General features: G+C 41.4%; 1 protein-coding gene across 3 annotated transcripts in view; it reads left to right on the forward strand.

Moving 5' to 3' along the window:
- The first annotated feature begins 4,413 nt into the window (after positions 1 to 4,413).
- The window catches only part of esrrga (estrogen-related receptor gamma a), a 78,752-nt gene continuing 64,017 nt past the window's right edge, over positions 4,414 to 19,148 (forward strand). For 2 of the 3 annotated variants that reach the window (XM_070963102.1, XM_070963112.1), the window contains exons 1-2: positions 4,414 to 4,767; positions 15,812 to 15,970. In XM_070963102.1, the coding sequence (XP_070819203.1) occupies positions 4,712 to 4,767; positions 15,812 to 15,970 (215 nt within the window). In that variant the 5' untranslated portion in view covers positions 4,414 to 4,711. Of the gene's footprint in view, positions 4,772 to 15,811; positions 15,971 to 19,148 lie in introns of all 3 variants that reach the window. The other variant, XM_070963119.1, reaches the window with a different exon arrangement.

Consider the following 19,148-nt stretch of genomic DNA (forward strand, 5'->3'; position numbering starts at 1 on the left):
GTTCAGTGGATAGCTGGTTGGAGGGCTGGGCAGGGGGTCTGTGGTCAAATTGGTCGTTTCCATGTTGTGTTCTGCTGTACCTGCTGACAGAGCTATCAGATAACTTAGCTCCATCTCTCCTGTCCCTGCTGGCAATGTAACACTGTGTGTGTGTGTGTGTGTGTGTGTGTGTGTGTGTGTGTGTGTGTGTGTGTGTGTGTGTGTGTGTGTGTGTGTGTCTGTCTGTCTGTCTGTCTGTCTGTCTGTCTGTCTGTCTGTCTGTCTGTTCATGTGTGTGGTCGAGAGAGGATTTGTGGTTCCCTGATGTAATTGGATGTTATATATGAATTTTTATTGTTGGTATGATTTTTATAATTTACTATTATTAAATCTTGCATGCTATATAGATAAACACATACACTCATGCATACACGCAAGGCTCTGTGCTGTAGTTGGCTTTAAACTGACCAGAGCCCATAGCTCCCTCTGTTGGCTAGCAGTGAACTACAATCTCTCACGCTCTCTATCTCTCTTTCTCCCCTGCTTTGGCATTTCTCTTTCCCCTTACTAAAGCACAATTCAGTGTTGTGTTTTTTTTGTTTAAAAATGAAAAGTTCAGTTTCAGTTTTGCACCAGCTTTACTTTGTTTATTGTCTAGATTATTGCATCATTGTGCCAGTAGTTTTCATAATTAAATTTCACCTAATTAGCATTAAATGACAATAAGACAAAACACCCTTGTGTTATTCAGTTTGCAACACAAAAGTCATGTTTGTTTGTGGGTGCGGAGCTTTGCTTGCCTCAGCCTAGCAATGTGTTTATGACTGGCACACGTCTCGATGGGTGTCCTGAGGTCAGCTGCTTAAGTGACCACCTCTTGAATTTCTTAAAGACTGCTTTGACCAGCACACCCACACACTCACATATACACACTCTACCCAGAATGAACTTTCTGTGGCCTATCGAGTGGTGTGATTGATGTCAGTGAGAGTTGCAATGGATAATTCTTCCACAGATGTCAACAGCCTGCCACCACAGGGTCAAAACACACACACGCACACACACACACACACTCACACTCACACACGCACACACACACACACACACACACAGAGTTATTAATATAGTTGTATTCTACATTTTGAATGGATTGGATGGTTGTTTTTTTAATTATAAAGCGTGTATTTTGTTCACAGTCAAAGCATGGAAATGCCAGGGGGCAGACACACACATGAATAGACAGGGTATTTCCCTGCCTTTTACTGTAATAGCTTTGTGTTTAAGAGGTCTGCATGGCAGCAGGGGTTGCCCAGTGAGAGAGAGCAGTGGCCTAAAGGGGTCACTGTCAACATACACACTGACTGAGAAGCAATCAATAGTCAGGGGGACAGGATGGGTGGGGATGGGGGTAGAAATAGGAAAAGAGGAGGTAGGGGTGAGAAGGCATAAAGGTCAAATTATAAAGATTTCAAATAGAAGATTCAGAAGCTCTAGGAACGTGTGCAACATATGTGTGTTGACAGATTTTGAAGAACACTTTGTGATTTTGTGTGTTATAGGACTTTAGTGCGTAACAATTCTTCCCTATTTTCATAATAGACAAAAGCATTTTAAAGCATCACTCAAAGCACATATGCAGTGTGAATCCTGATCCTAGATTTCATTCTTATGCTTTTTGTTTTAAATCAAACACATTGCTTTTTGTTCAAAATCTAACTGTCAGTGTCCATAAACTGCATAAATGCATAAATTACAGAATGTGGAACTCTGCTCAGAAAAGTGTCATTGAATATTTTCCAATGTAAACTGCAACAAACAAGTACGCCTCCACAAACACGACCAGTTCATCACACACAGACTGCTTAATTTATTTTTGTGTAAGTCAGATCACTGATTTTTCAAATGTTTTTGTTTGTAGTGCAGAAATGTATGAATTTATCTTCACATCTCTGCTGCATCTCCAGACATTTTCTCCTCTCATTGTTTCACTGAAGGAATCATCTTTATATTTTTATAGGTGTTTGTGTAAAATTAATTTCCCACAGGTTTCTTTTATTTTTAGTATTTACAGAAATGGTAGATGCTTCTTTTTATATGCATTTGTGTGTGTGTGTGTGTGTGTGTTAGAGAGAGAGGTTTTGGTAAAGGATTTGTTTGCCCAGTCGTGACGGCAGCATTGATTCACACTCATCTTTGTCGATGCTTATAAGCCCCTGGATACATCATAACTGTGTGTGTGTGTGTGTGTGTGTGTGTGTGTGTGTGTGTGTGTGTGTGTGTGTGTGTGTGTGTGTGTGTGTGTGTGTGTTTTGTGTGGACGTGTGTGTGCGTGTGTGTGCGTGTGTGTGTGTGTGTGTGTGTGTGTGTGTGTGTGTGTGTGTGTATGTGTGTGTGTTGCTTGTGTACATGAACCTCATAACATCTGTATATACATGCATTTGAAAACATGGACCTCTGTGGAAATGGCAAGTGTGTGTGTGTGTGTGTGTGTGTGTGTGTGTGTGTGTGTGTGTGTGTGTGTGTGTGGGTGCACGCGTGCGTGCCTGCTTGTGTGTTTTGTGTGCTTGCAAATGTCATATAAGCCCCATTCTTGTTTGTCTTTGTTACTCCTAAAAACATTTCCACTTATGTGCATGTTTGTAAACTGCCAAAGCATGAGATGTCTTTATTCCTGAACAGACCCTAAAATAATAAAGATGCAGTAAATGTATTTATATCGCTGGTTATGTTATCATTAATACATATCTAGATATATTTTCAGTGTATTTCAGTACTATACATACTCTTGGTCAAAGGAATTAGGTAATAACCAAACTCAGCGACATGTGTGGAAAGTGACAGTGGATGAGAGTTGAGTTGTCCATGTAGCTCCACACACACACAACACTAATCTTCAGATGTTGTATGCTGACAGAGAAAGTTGTAGTTACAGTTGCGCACACGCCTGCGCGCATACACACAAACACACACACACACACACACACACACACACACACACACACACACACACACACACACACACATGCATACATCAAAGCAGAGATTGGTTTCAGGAAATGTTTTATTATCTGTTCTCTTCCAAAGCTGCTAATCACAACCACTCTCTTTCATCTTTGCATCCCCCTTTCCACCCCTCCAATTTCTTTCTTTCTGTCTCCCTCTGTCCTCCACAGTTCCCTCTTCCATCCTGTGTGCAGGAGTATCTGAGCGTTGGAAAAGTCGGATGGATGGAAAAAAGGGAAACAATTTTGAAAGAAAGGATGAAAGGAAGGAGGGAATGAAGAAAGTGTGTGCATCATTGTGGCAGAGCAGGTCCGAGTCTCCCTGTTGTTTTCCCATTTCCCTTTTTAGAGAGGAGAGCTTTCCCTCTCTCCTCACATTCCCTTTTCTCTGTATCCTCCTCTCTCTGAGGTTGAGGAGCGGTGAGCTAATTCTTCTGGAGAATCCCTCTCGCGCCAACAATACCTACATTCCAAGTTGTTAGATATAGTGGAAATGCTGGGAATATCCAACCCGCTGGTGCAGAGATGGCAGAGAGCTCGACAAAACAGCAAGCAGCAGGGGAAACCTTGTCCCAGTCATTCCCAAATCATGCCACAACAAAGGACAAAGGCTCTGGAATTGCAATAATCCAGTATTTTACTGCTGAGCTGTGATGGGCTCTGCTGTACTGTGTGTGTGTGTGTGTGTGTGTGTGTTTGCAGCGTGACATTATTTAGGCTCAGCCATACACTTTTTCCTTTGATCTTGCAATTCTCTGAATTTGATGAGGCCAATTATGTGTTTTGCAGCTGAGCGGACACAAATCTGTAATTTGTACCTGAAACATACCTGGAAACATGGTGTAACTCAGATGTTTATCCTTTGCTTGAAAGATTTTCATTCCAAACTTTTTGTGAGGTTGTTGAAACCCGCAGAAAGAAAATGTGTTTTTTCCACATTGTCTTAACATGGCAACTTTCTTGCCGGAAATGCACGTGATGGGATAAATAGAGCCCAATGGAGAGACACTTTTGGGAAAGACTTGGTCTGAGAGACAGAAATAGAAAGATTGGCTGATAAAAAGACAATGAATGAAAGAACGAAGGAGAGCGGGATGTCTTGCTTTAAATCTTTCCCTCACCTGTCTTTTTCTCCTCTCCGCTCCTTCCTTTCCTCCCTCCCTCCCTCTCTTCCCCTCTATTGCTCTTTGTCTGATCCCTCCCTCTACACCTGCTCTTCTCTCCCTCTCTCGCCCTCTCTCACTCTCCCTCCTTCTCTCCACCCCTTACTCCGCCTCTCCCTGCAGCCATTGGTCAAGTATCCACCAATCACAGCAGAACTAGGGCCTGAGGGACTGCATATGCAAAATACTGCTTAATATTCATGAGCTGCTATCGGGGCTTTAAGTCGTTGATTAGGACAGCGGCACAGCTTTCCGTCCCAACTGCCTGACTGGCTGGCTGTGTGTGTGCCTATAGCCCCCTCTCCCTGGCTCTCACATACACACACCGTGCACACACACACACACACGCTCCCTCACATCCACACACACGCAGAGCCGATCAGTGCAGGCAGCGCAGAGCCTGGTAATTGTATTGCTCCCTCCAAGCGGAAGGAAGGACCGAGAGAGAGGAAGACCAGAGAAAGAAGAGGAGGAGAGAGAGGAGAGATATTAAAACTTTGATTTTTTTGAATTTTCTCTTTTTTTTTCCCTGGAGGAGGTTGACATGACAATGACCCGCTATCGCCGATGGATTCGGTAGGACACCCGTTATCCGAGTGTTTTTTAATGCACTCTGAACAAGAGTAGGTAAATTTTACCTTTTAAATCTTATCCCTTTATTCATCATTCAACTTGTCATTGTCATTGTCATTCACTGTGTATGAGTATGTGTGTGTGTGTGTGTGTGTGAGTGTATGTGCTGGTATGCAGCGGAGGTGGCCGGCACCATGTCAAGGTTGTTTCTGCTGTCAGGTAGCACGCGTTCACTGTCTGTGTGTGTTTGTGTGTTTGCATGTGTGTGTGGCTGCAGTATCCGGACAGCAGCACTTACTCAGTGGGTAGAGGAGCAGAATTTCTGTCCCTCCACCTGGGAGTGAGCCGTACACACACACACACACACACACACACACACACACACACACACACACACACATATAGAGATACACACTCATTAATTACATAAAGACACAGTTTTTCCTTCACTTTCTCTGTTTTTAAGAGACTGTTTTACTTTGAGTCAGATTGTTCTCAGGACAAAACAGCAACCCATATCGACATGTGTGTATGCCTGTGCGTGTGTTTATGCTTGTGCACATGTGTCTTATGTGTGTGTTTGTCCGAGCAGAGAATCAGCAAGGTAACAGGGCATTGAGGTTACAGGAATAACGCGGGGAGACGGGAGGAGAAGGGCCCATAAGAGAGGCGGGAGGAGGAAAGGGGGAGAGCTGCGCTCTTAAATGCCAGAGGAGGTAGAATTTCAGACGGGCAACTCAGCGTGTGGCCCCGCACAGGAATTAGAGACAGTCACACACGCACACACACACACACACACACACACACACACACACACACACACACACACACAGGCGAGTGCCGCTGAGCTGCTCCTTTCGCCAATGCTTTGCTCTTTTAGGTGTGTGTTGAAGACACTGTTTAAAATGTAGATTAACTGATTGGCAGAATGGACACCAGTGTGTGTGTTACTGTGTCTGTAACATTCAAAGTGTGTTTTAGGAAAATGCACAGTGGGACAGACAAACTCATAGATTAAAGTGTATTAAATAGACCAGTCTACACACACTTTGTCCTTTCTCCAACATTACAAAGTAAAACATGGATTTATCTGAAGTGATGAGTATAATTCCAGAAGTGGACTGCACTCTCTTTGCATGTAGCTGTGAATCCAACAATAGCACTGATACTGTCAAATTTGCATTGCCAATAATTAATGCCAGAATTTAATTGTAAATATGTATAGAAATAAAAAATATGTGACAGGTTAATTTTGTTCCCAGTGGTCATGGCTTATAGTAAATAAATTAAACTGCTTTACAGTGAATCACAGCCTCAGTTCACAGTAGAAAGTCAGAAGCAGAGAACTGAAAGGACAAAGTCAAAGCAGGATGACATACCGATGTGTTTCCTGAACATGACATTAATGACATTTTTAAAGAAAGCTGGCATTTTTTGTATACTTTGAAGCTCTCACCTTTGTGTGTGTGTGTGTGTGTGTGTGTGTGTGTGTGTCTTACATGCAGAGACATTCTCATCTACACAGTATATAGAATAAGCAGAAACATGTTTAAGTAAAAAGAACAGCTGGCTGAATAATGACCATTGCTTTTATCACTGAACTTGACTTTAATCATTTTTAGAAACTGATTTTTGGTAGTTTATGTCTGTCATAATTTGATTTTCAGCAAATACTAGAGATTTTCAAAAGCCTGAGTGATTCCTTTTGCACTTTATGCTTATTCAGTGATTAAATAAACACCTAAAGGGCCTTTAAATGACCATTTTCAAATATCAGTATGATGTCATACATCAGGCTTTTGCTAACTTTGAGGTTTTCATCTGAACAAAGACTCTTTAGAACAACCTTTTCATCGAGCATGCTGACTGCCTTTTGTAAATCAAACGACTGGATGTCCAGAGCAAAGTCTGCATTCACTGCATTATCGACTGTAAGGTCCCACCCCGTACACTTCATATGAACAGAATTTGTACATTTTTCCTTCAACTGCAAAACGATGTGTATTTTTAGAACCCACAAGTAAATTGTGATTTTTAATTGTGAATTAGAAAGAAAAAAGTAAATACTTTTGACCAGATTTTGATCCACAATGGTCGAAGAAGTGCACAGCGTGAGATCTGTGTTTAGAAATCAAGCATAAATACATATCCTGAAAAAAGAAAAAAAGTTTGGCTCAGACAGTTATCAGTGAAATATGCTGCTTTACCTGCGTTTTTGTCTGTGAGTGCAAGTAAACTGCGACTGCTCTCACATATTTTAGTGGACCCTCTGGTCCATTCCTGCATCTATCCGTGTGTCCGCACCAACATCCAACCACCCATTCATCCATCCATCCATCAATCCATCCATCCACCGTTCTCTTTTCCCTGCTCAGGCTTCCCCTCCTTCGCTCTCAGGCACTGCTCTCCTGCACTAATTAAAATATTAGGGATAATGATGATCATACCGATGATAATAATAATAATAATAATAATAATAATAGTAATAATAATAATAACAAGTACTGCTTAAGCTGTTAACATAATTGCATTCCCTTCACGCCACCATATACATACCATTTGCATATCATTAAGAAATATTTCCTACAGTGACTTTTGTGAATTTGGTGGGTTCTGTCACTGGGTATGAAGGAGACGGGTGGGGAGGATTGCACAGCGGCCCGGCAGATCATTCAGTTTGAGGTTTGCAGTGTGAGAGACGAAGAGAAATGCAGGCAGAATAAATTTTTCACATCACAGTTATTTTCAATTAGTGATTTTTGTAGACATTTCGTTATTTTTTTAATCAGGTGGGAGTGTTAAGCAAATCAAATGTTTGTGATTGTGACTGAAAATCCTGTTCAAATCAAGTCTGAACAGTTTGGTACATGTTTGAAATTACACTCTTGAGGTGTGCCCTTGATGAAAATTTGAAATCCATTACACTAAATTTATACATGCCAGAAAAATGTGAACAAAATCATTTCCTTGTCATGATTATTATTTGCTGTTTGGATGGATTTAATGATTAACCGTGTGCACGAGATCGCGTCCAGTGTCCACCCTGTAAGTGAAACCCAAAGTGTTGTACCATATTGTATAAGGCAGCAATGAAAGCAGTCTAAGCAGATGAATTCCATTGTTCATTGTCTGTAGTTGGAGCAATACGTTTAACTTAAAGATTTCATAATGACCAGTATTTTTTCAGATTTTCAACTGACATAATGCAATTTAAATAAAATAATAAAAGACAATCTAATTGTTGAAACTTGAAAGCCAAGTGTTCTGCTTACTCTGTTAGTTAAGACTTTTTTTTCCCCCTTTTTGTAGCCGCTTTAAAAATAGGAAAAGAAAATGTGCCCCTGTTGTTGTCCAAATTTGTAGTGAAGAAAAGCTCGACATATATAGAATTAATGGGAATGAAAGGGAAATATTGCTTCCCATATAAGAAAATCAAGAACATTTATTATTCTTCTCCCTGCCTTTTTTCCTTTTCTTTTTGTCAGTCTCTCATGCAGTCTTTTTCTCAGACCATGAGGGAGAGAAAGCAGTAGAAAGAGAGAGAGAGGTAAAGCTGACTGGAGGGAGGGACGGGGGACCAAAGCGAGATTGCGTAAATTAAAATCCTTTTAATCTCCTTATAAAATCATTTACTTAATTCATCTGTCAAAGCATGTCAATATGTGCTGCACTGATTTGTTGGCTGTGTGTGTGTTTGTGTGTGTGCATGTGTTTGTGTGTGTGTGTGTGTGTGTGTGTGTGTGTGTGTGTGTGTGTGTGTGTGTGTGTGTGTGTGTGAGAGAGAGAGAGAGAGTGCGTGAGAGAGAGAGAGAGAGAGAGAGTGTGTGTGGGTGGGTGTGCATTTGCATGTGTTCGTTGTCATGCATGGGTTGTGCCTGCCTGCCCACATTTTGGATGTGTGTGTGTATGTGCATGTGTGTGACCTATTGGTAGCCTGTATGAGGAGGTGTTGCTCCTCTTTTTGTGTGTCTGTTCGCTTGTCCGTCTGTCCCTACGGCATTCATTGTCTGTCAGTTTTTGCATTGTCTAAGCCTGTGCACATGCACAAACACACACAGAAACACACACTCTTGCGTACGGCGGCCTCTCTCTCCCGTGAAGGGTCCGAGCATTCCTGTGGTAATTTAGCCCCGTAAAGAGAGAGAGATGCAATGAGAGACACAGACAGAGCGAGAGATGGGAAGGGGGGGGTGCGCTTTTGTCTGACACCAGCACTTAGGGGTCCGCTGGACACGGTCATGTCCGCATGAATGCACACATGCGCGCAAACACACACCTTCACACACATTTTTTTCTGCATTTGAAGCTAAAAAGTAACCAAAGTGTCTCAAACATGCATACTGTACACATTCACACATGTATGCACCCGTAGGTACGTATGCACCAGCACATAGTTGTGTTTGTGTGGTCTTGATGATGTGAATTTCTCTGATTTATTCTCAATCTGTCAATGCCATGTGTGTACGTGTGTGTGTGTGTGTGTGTGTGCGCGAGAGAGAGAGTATGTCATGGGTCAGTGCCGGCCTTTATGTGTTGAAAGAGCAGTAAGAGAGACTGTACCAGCTGTGGCACACACACTCACTGCAATTAGCCATTACACCACACTGTTGCTGAAGCTAAATGTGCGCGTGTGTGTGTGTGTGTGATTGAATGCCAAAGCACTGATTGAAAGAGAGAGAGAGAGTGATATATAGTGAGAGACAACGGCGCTCATCTCTTCTCATCTCTTATTCTTTCCCCTTTCCTTCCCTTCACGCCTCTCATCCACTCATTCCTCATGGTCCATCGTCCATACATCAAAGTGTGCATTCATTCATTATTACTGTTATCACAATCCATCAAATCATCTATGCTTTGACTAAGAATTACTCTTATCGCTGCTGTGTACTGACTTTTGTGGCTCATTCAAGTCTATTTTTATGACGTTTCTATTTTCTGAAGCAGTGTAGGTTGGAGGGATACGGATGAGAAGGGGGGGGGGATCTTCTTTGCTTCTGTGCAGATTTGTGCTGTCAGTGTCAAAGGATGTGGGATTTTCCTTATGTGAAAAATTAGGTCTTTTTCCAGATCTCTCTGTTGGATTTTAGAGAAAATAGAGTTTTCTTAAGTAATGTCTCTTTCAGAATTTTTACTGTCACTGCTGTGGCTTCATTATTCTTAGAGATGGAGTTAGTAAAATGTGATTTCAGCTGTTCACTGGGTAACCTATTGAGCTGCGCTTCAGAACAGGGGAACGTATATGTGTGTGTGCGCGTTCGCATGCGCGCCCATCGTGTCGTGTTTAGGGCTTCTAATGCTGCCTCTCACTCCTAATGGGAGGAGACAGCGGAGACTGGGCCACAATAGAACAGATTTAGATGGAGAGGTGCCGTGTGTGTGTGTGCGTGAGTGTGTGTATGCAAGAGTGTGTGTGCACGAGTTAAAGAGGATCGAGAGAATGATGCAGGTTCAAACGTCTTGTCAGTCTTTTGCACTTTTCCTGTTCTGCTGTTCCTCGCTGCCTCTCCTCCTGTGTGTCCGTGGGGAGAGTCCCATAGATTGGCTGCTTGGGTTGTTCTCCCGCTCTACATGCCCAAGCCTTGTATAGTATGATTAAATTGTCATTGTACAAAAGACAAAAGGGAAAAGATACAGTAGAAAGGGACATGGATATAAACTAAGGGACTAAGGGGGAGAGGGAAAGAAATGAATGACCATGCTGCCTTCCGACTGACAGTGAAATATCCCTCCTCTCATCCTCTCATCATGCTTCATGTGTGTGCCTGATGGGGAGAGAATGACAGGCCAGCCCACCACCCCACCTCTCTCTTTAGGTTTTTTTTTTTTTGTCTGCCTCTCTCGCCTTTTTCTCCTCCCGTCTCTCACATGTGCACTTGGTGTCTTACTCCTATGGTGTAATTTACCAAATTAATCACATGCAGATTGCAAATAAACTTAACCATCATACAGATATGTCAAAAACCACTCATGCATCCTCTCTAAATGTATTGTCATTCTGAATCAGACAACTGTGATTCAATAAGACGTGAGGAGTCTTTTTAGTAACAGTGGCTATACACTGAAGACTAAATGAAAATATTTCACATAAGCATTAGAAAATAGAAGAAAACTAAAGAACACATCTGGCAGCAGGAAAGTAAACAAGCACTTTGTGTATTTAGAAGAGCGGTAATGCCCACAGCTTCAATCACTGTTTTCAAACTTTTTCAGGTGCACACTGGAATTCTTGTGGACAAGGAGAAACTTCTAAAAAAGGTTTTTAAATTTTCCTCTGTTTGCTTGCGCATAACTGCTGAGTGCTCTTTAACTTCAATTGATTTCAGCACCAAAACAAAGAAAGTATTCAAACTTAAGAAATGTGATACACATTTTGTGGAAACAAATGGCAGTTGTGAAACAGTAGCTTTAGTTAATGTCATATAGTGTTTTTACATTTTTTTTTTCTTTCTTGCTCTCAATTTGTCACTGACAAACAAAGCACTTTACAAAGGCAAACAGGCAAAACTTACTCTCCTATCTCAAACATGGTGCGTAACATGGGCCTCTCTGTGTAAAATGCATGATTTGAAATGTGATATGAAAGTTTATCGTGTCATTCATATTCCGTGGTGTTTTTGAGGAAAAGCAAAGGTTTTTAACAGATCAGTTGAGGACACAAAGCAGCTCATTTTGCAAGGTTTTGTCCCGTGTTCCTGCTTCTTTACGTCTTCAATTGTCCCAACAATTCAAGCCTTGAGACAGAACTGTGCACATGTGAAACACTGTATCGACGTCTTTGTCTGCCTAAGAGTGGACTTAAACAACCTAAGCTGTCTTAGAAAACAGAAGCAAACTAGAGAACACTTCCTTTCAACATGAACACGAAAAAGGGTTTTATATATTCCGAGGTGCAGCGAAGCCCACAGCTTCTTTGAACATATTCAGGTATTCGGTGGTGCTGTGTGACTTTGACAACAACTCTTCCATATTCAGAAACTTTTTTTTTTTCATTTTGTGTAATTTTAGAAATAATGCTGTATCATTAGGACAAATACTTTGGGTGTTGGCAACTCTAAGCACAATTGACAAGGTGAAAACCCTCCTGTTTGTCAAAATATATATACATTCAAATGTACATATTGCATTAATTCAACATAAACACTTCTTGCCCCCAGGAGGTGCGTTCCTCTGCGCAGCTGATCCACACTTTTCTTGACCTCCGCAGATAATTCAATTCCCCTTTATCCCTGTCTTCCCTCACCATTCACCCCCCCACACACACTCCTCCTCTTCCTCCCCGCATGCCCCTCCCTCGTGGAGCTGTCACCTTTCTGCACCCGCTCAGTCCCTATTAAGGCCGACAGCCCATCTGCCGCCTGCCCCGCTAACAGCTCCCGTCGCTTACGCTAACGCACACACACATCCACATCCACTCAGACACACAAAGGGCTGCGTCGAACCCCACCTGCCCTGATGCACGTGCAGACACACGAAGAGAAACACAGTCACACACATCTGTATACAAATATATTTATGCAGGCAGTATTTGTGATTATCTGATGATCATTTTAATGTCTCCCTGGCACACATACACACAAACGTTTATATGTCTTTGTCAGACACTATTTACGAGACTTGATGTTTTACAGATATGTTATCATCATATATATATATATATATATATATAAATAATACATTAAATTCCCATTTTTAACAATTTCCTGACACTGTTATCTGGAGTAATTAACAATATGTATACCATGTGCAGTCACCTCACCAATATTTACCACCTAAGAGCCCAGAGGTGGAAAAAAATCTGCAAGGAGCGCCACAGTTTTATCGTTAGGATGCCAGAAAGTGAACATTTATCAGCGCTCATACATGAATGCTGCTGTGTTTGTTTATGAAACTATGTTTATGCATGTTTGTGGATATGTTTGTGACTGGAAGGCATCACACTGCCCTGACCAGAGGGGTAATTAGGTAGGGCTGTTGCAGCCCCATGTGCGTATGTGTGTGTGTGTTGTGGCATTTGCTCCCTTCAGGGATAGGTGCGTTTTGCATTAGCAAGAATGGCAACTGTCTCATCAATCACTGCATCACCATGTCACACACACACAGACACACACATATATACGCGCACACATACTGTGTCATGGTCATTCTGTTCACAGATGGGCCAGCAACACATGAGCGAGTCACTGAGCATCAGAAAGACACCCACGATCTCCCTACGTTCACACACACACAAAAAAACCTTTTCACATCCACAATGTGAGCGTGTGTGTGTGTGTCTGTGTGTGTGCTGGTGCCGCTTACATGTACTGACAGGAGCGTGAAATAGGTTAGGTAGAATCACATAGGTTAATGCTCTCCCTGTTATTTTCTCCTTTTATGTTATATGCACATATAAATATTTATGACCAGAGAATTTTTATTTTGTTTCTATGTGAGTACTTTGTGGTTTTGAATGCTGCAAATGAAATATTCCTTAAAATAATCTCTTCAGAGAGAGAGAGAGAAAAATGTTTAGTTGGTTACATTTTAATTTCCATCTCATACGTATGTCGTACAGCACCAACACCATGTGTGTGCTGTGCTTTTTTCTCTATTGAATAGGATGACAAACTGCACTTAATGCCTGACTTGAAATCTGCTGAGTTTAAGACGCCTTTTCACCTAAATTTAATCTTCTGGATTGAATAAAGACGTGAAAAAATATCCGATTACCTTGCCATAAGGTATAATGTAATATAACAGAATGTCTCTGTGTAATCCCGAGCAGTTTTAGACTCCGGGTTAATGCAGATGGCAGACTGGAGAATGATTTCATGCTAAATCATTTAGCTAAAATAATACATTTATCTCAGAATTTGGTAAAGTCAGGTTTTCTTTCTAAAACCACATCATGGTTTGTTGTAATGAGGATGCTAAATAATAAGTAATTTCACCCTTCACGTCAGCTGAATTTCTTCCTTTTTCTTCCTGTATTCATCTCTTCTGTACTTTTACTTTGCCTGTTATGACAATTTGTTGAACATGGTACTGGGAATTCAGCGATGGGGATTCAAACAGCAACGTCACGTGTACAAGGTACTGGATGTACCTTAGTTTGGTGTCACACCAGGACTCTCCCCAATAAAAAAAAGCAGTATTAAGTGTTGCCTGTCTATATAGCATTGTGACACCGCAACCAAAGCCAATAAGTGTTTGAAGCAGCAGCAGCAGCAGCAGCAGCAGCAAGATATCGATTCCTCCTATTCACCAGAGTGGAACTAAAACCTACATATTACACACCCCGGCCCTCCACCTCTTACTGAGCCGACCCAGCTCTGTGGATGGAGGGAGGCATGGCTGTCAGACAAGTGATTGGTCTGTCTACCTGTCTGTCTACATGGCCCTCACCTAAACAAGAACCCACAGTGGGACAACACACACACACGCACACACAAATGTCTGTGTGATGTGTGTTTGTGTGGTAAACATGTGTCTATCAGTTTGTGACACATACCAACATCCTACTCTGTTTACCGATACACTACGTCTGAGGCAACATGCACACAGGAATGTAGTAATGACAGGAAGATTCGAGCAAAACCACAACAATAACTGCAAAGAAATGAGATTATTTTGTGTAGTAGCTGGTTCGCTCATCTCTTATGCATTTTGCATGATTTTAGAAGGATCACTTTATTATCATTTGTGTCCTGACATCTGTCCCCCAATCTGAAATGGTTTCTGTATTTCCTATACTTTGCCTGTAATGAAGTGCTTTTCTTCCCAACAGCCCCTCTCCATCCTCCCCTGATAGTTTCCTTTAAATGTAGGCCACCCAGCCAATTTTATTCCAAACCCTCTCTCCCCTCCTCTTTGACGTCAGCACTAAGTCCTGTCCCTCTTTCTCTCACGCTGTTATTTAATTAATTTATTTTTTTGCGATGGATGATTTTGATTCTGTTGCCCGCGGTGACCTTATCACCCCGACAACAGCTCCTCCTCTGACGACATCGCTGGTTTTGATTGATGGATAGCAGTCCCTCCTCCGGTGCCTTTACTTTTTTATGCCCTCACTTTGAAAAAGCCCTTTCCAAGGCTCAAACTGGTAAAACTGCTCTGACGTTAAACACAGCCGGGGTGTGCTTCTGTTCACAGTCTGACGCATCAACCGATGCGTGTGTGCATAGACAGATGTGTTCGACAGAAATATGTTAACACAGTCCAGAACAAAAGACTTGTGTACTGGGTAAAAGTTAGAACCCGTCCTCTGTGCATCTGTCTGTCTAGCTGACCGCTGTCTGTCTGCATGCCTGTCGGTGCTGTCAGCGTGGCGGCCTGTGTGTCTTTGTGTCTTCGGACCTGTGTTTTTTTACTGTTTGCATACCGGCCTGTCTCTGTCCTGCCTGTGTTCAGTAGTTGCATACTCGTATATCAGTTTCTGTGTACTGTAGCTGTTATATCTACTGTGGGAATACCGGACAGCAAAAAGTACACATTTGGACGTGTGTGTGTGTGTGTGTGCGTGCGTGCGTGCATTAACTGCATTTGTAATAATTACATAGTCTCAGATTCATTTGCCTCACACTACATTTATTGAGGAATACTTATTCTGTCTTTGTTCTTCTGTATCTTTCTTGAAGTTTTTTCTTCATTTTTTATATCCCTGTCAATGTCCTCACCTGTTGTAAAAAATTTTAAATGAATGAATGGAAAAGTGACAGATGTTTAGTATGGTTTCTAGAGAACTTTATGTTTTTGTTTACGATGTAATGCTGTACTTTTTATTCTTCATCTGAACTGAAACAGGAAACTGGATTCCGGTACTTAGAAATCCTTTATGTAAGCAATTGATGAAAGAAGCTTGGTTTGCCTTTTTTTCCCCCACTTATTCTGCATTTCTTTTTCCTCTACATGTTTCCACGTTGTATTACATGAACTGCATTTTTTGAATGTCCCTAAACAATAACCTTTTTAACAAAAAATAGTGTGATAGTTAATCCCCCCAAGTTGGAAAGGCCGTGCCTCAACTGCTTTTTCCCACCTGCCGTTTCTTTATCTGCTTCTCTTGCACTGGCCATATTTTCACCCCTCCTTCTCTCACTTTGCCCCCGCCTACAGAATGAACTTATCGAAGGGACCATTGGTGAACAGCAGCAGTGAAGATAACTCCAAGTCAACCTATAGCAAATGCGGCGCTGGCGCCTGGAGGATGCACCAGAGCTACGATCCACTAGAGGCCAACCACATGAGAGACGCACATGCCCTCTACAACCCCAGGTAAGATGAAATGACGACAGGACCGAAGACGCAGAGAGAGAGAGAGAGAGAGAGAGACGTGAAAGAAAAAGAATCTATGAACGTGTTAGGTTGTTTTACACAGAAGGCACACTTGACCTCTATAAACCTCAGATGAAAGAGAAAGAAAAGCGAGCACTTTGAGACATCAAAACCCAGTGTTTTTAGTGGTGTGTCTGTGTGTGTGTGTGTGTGTGTGTGTGTGTGTGTGTGTGTGTGTGTGAGTGTGTGAGAGAGAGAGAGAGAGAGAGAAAGTGCGATTACAGCACTGACAGAAGTAACTTTCCTCTATTAGAATATGAGGGTTATATATTAGTGCTTTTCTTCATTTTCATTGATTTATTTCCTAATACTGATATTTCTGCAGACTGAAGTACATTTTACATTTTCTGCATACACACTGTGATTAGATCAGCGTTTAAAATAAGCTCCTCTGCTTTTGTGTCACTATGTGCAAATAGAAAAATTACACTTGCAGGAAGCAGATTGACAGTATAGTATAGATGTGTGGTTACAGTGTCTGCCACATGGTCACAACTGTGGCTGGTTCGATTCCAGCTGGCCCAGGAGTGGCCCAGTGGAAAGTTGAAGTTCCACTCTCTGTTTGATTTACATTTTGACAAACAAATTTTTACCGAAAAGAAAAATAACATGGCAAACTAACATAAATTAAGTCAGAAGAAAGACCGTTTTCTGCCTCTTATTAGTTTGCCTGTGTGTGTGGTGGTGGGATCTGTGTCCATGCACGTGTGTGTATTTGCTGCTAATTGTCCCCAACATGTTTTGCTCTGTGTCCAAAGGCAAACCTTATATTTATATTATGATAGTACCTGGGTAACCCTTGTAGCCACTGCTACGCACTTCACCTATAGTACTATCTTTTAACGAATATTTTCACAGTATATATGCGCTATCACAAGAAAGTGGGATTTAACTTCCGGCTCAAGGACACTTCAGTAGTGCAAATGTGTCGCAACACAGAAGCTTTAAATCATATCATTTGGTTGAAGGACAGTCGCTTTTACCATAACAGTAATCCCCCATGCCATCTGCATGTGCAGTAAAGCATGAAAAGCTTTAAACAAAGTGAAATTTCCCTTTAAAGTTCTCCAGTGGAGACCAGTTCTAGGTTTGTGTTGATTGAGGCAGGTGAAACTGAGGGCTGCCACGGTCCATTTTTAGAACATAAACTGTAAATATGCTGCTTGTTTCATGTTAAAACACAGTAAATGTGTGCCGCGTGAAACACGGACACACTTTCCCTCTCTTCGTACTCTTCCTCCCTCTCTGCCCCTTCTTCCCTCTGTCTTTCAATTATTCAAAGTTCCTCTGGATAACAGCCACATGCCCAGATTGCAAAACTGTAATTGTAAGTATGTGTTTTGTGTATTATAATTAGCATAATGCAGGCTTATTGCACTATTATATGCAAATGAGCATGAGTATGTGTGTGCTTTCTGCTGTATGTTTAGATTTTATTATATTTCTTCTAACCTGAGCTTGCTGTGGCTAAGCTCTAAAAAAATATTTGAACTGACTGCACAGATAAACTTGCCACTCTCTTGGTTAGTTGTTCTATGCTGATAAATGTGGAAAGATTTGATGTATTTAGTCAGTGGTCATGTCATTATTCTGCCACTAAACAACATTATGCTGCTCGATCTCACTCACTGACATGACTACCTGAATTAACATTACTATCATGTATTTTGCTGTTATTGTTCTAGTATTATTGCAGCCTATTAGAACACTATTGATTAGTGCATTGGTAGGCTTTTGCAAAGCCCTTTAATTTTAAGTGTGTGTGAGCATGTGTCTGTGTGTTCGAATGCCCGTGTACACTGTAGACTGGGAAGTCTTAGTCCAATAGGATTTCAGGGTTAGTCTGGGTCAAGCCAATTAGAGGTCTGGCAAGCCATTCTCACGCAGACTCTCAGCCAATCACCAACAGGAGTATTACTCGCAAAATATGGTGTGTGTGTGTGTGGGTGTGTGTGTTGGCAGACAGTGAAGTCTGGTGATGAGAGGTGTAAAGGTTTGCCAGGGGCTAGGGAGTCACGCCATGGCTTGAGGTCACACATTACATTCGCACACACAGAGAGACACACATGCTACACTATGAATTGGGGAACATTATTTTCCGCTGCATTGGTTCAAGTTTTGGACCAAGTCAAAACAGCTGACAGTGTAATTGTGAATTCAACTGCCAAATCTGTGTCAAGACTCAGATCTGACCCAACAATATTCCCCAGTTGGGAGATAATAGAATAACAATATATCCTGGAGTTCCCAACTTTGGTCTTCAGAATTTATCTCCAGACCGCGATTACATTACTGTAATACAAGAATATGTAATGTTACAAATCAGAACAAAAAGACATCTGTAGTGACAGTTTATGGTCGAGAACAAGCTCGCAATGGGCCTTTTTCACAGCGAGCACTTTGACTTCTCATGGCAGGACAAGCACAGGTGTTACTAATAACATTAACAATGGCTCTGTTGTATTCACATGTCCCAGTAAGATATGACAATGTGACAGTGAGCCAGCATGAACAATACCAGGACCCTGAAACTGAAGCAGCTAAATGGAATTCAGCCGTCATTAATCTGATTCTTTACACCTGTGTTTTGTCTATTGTGTCAAAGATGGCATCAAACAAAAGAACTAATCAGGGACTAAATAGTGAAGATGAAGTCTGCTCAACTTAGCTTATCCTCTCACACCAATACAAATCCATACATTTTTTTTTTCCAGGGGTGATTTTATACACACAAGCAGTATCACATGAAAAGTCTCTCCAGGATATCTGACCTCCAACTGTGTTGATAGGATGTAGTCACACATACACATTCTCACACAAACATGCACTTGACACAGCTTTGGGGAAAAAAAACTCCAATTTAAATTGTTATTCCACAGTATTTATATATTTGTAGCCAAAATATAAAAATTTTGAAAAAATCAAAAGGTATGTAAATTATTCTTGATTTGTAATAATAATTAAATTTTCTGAGAATGTCAGTCGCTCAGTAAATCCATCAAAAAGCTCAGCTGTTTCTACAAAAGTATTGTGAAAACTTTTCGTATGCTTTGTTTTGAGGAGCTTTCACTCATGAAATCTTTTTTGAGTTCTGAAGAAATTCTTAATTTGTTTTGGG

This window comes from Chaetodon trifascialis, chromosome 1, assembly GCF_039877785.1.
Source record: "Chaetodon trifascialis isolate fChaTrf1 chromosome 1, fChaTrf1.hap1, whole genome shotgun sequence".
Classification (NCBI taxonomy): Eukaryota; Metazoa; Chordata; class Actinopteri; order Chaetodontiformes; family Chaetodontidae; genus Chaetodon; species Chaetodon trifascialis.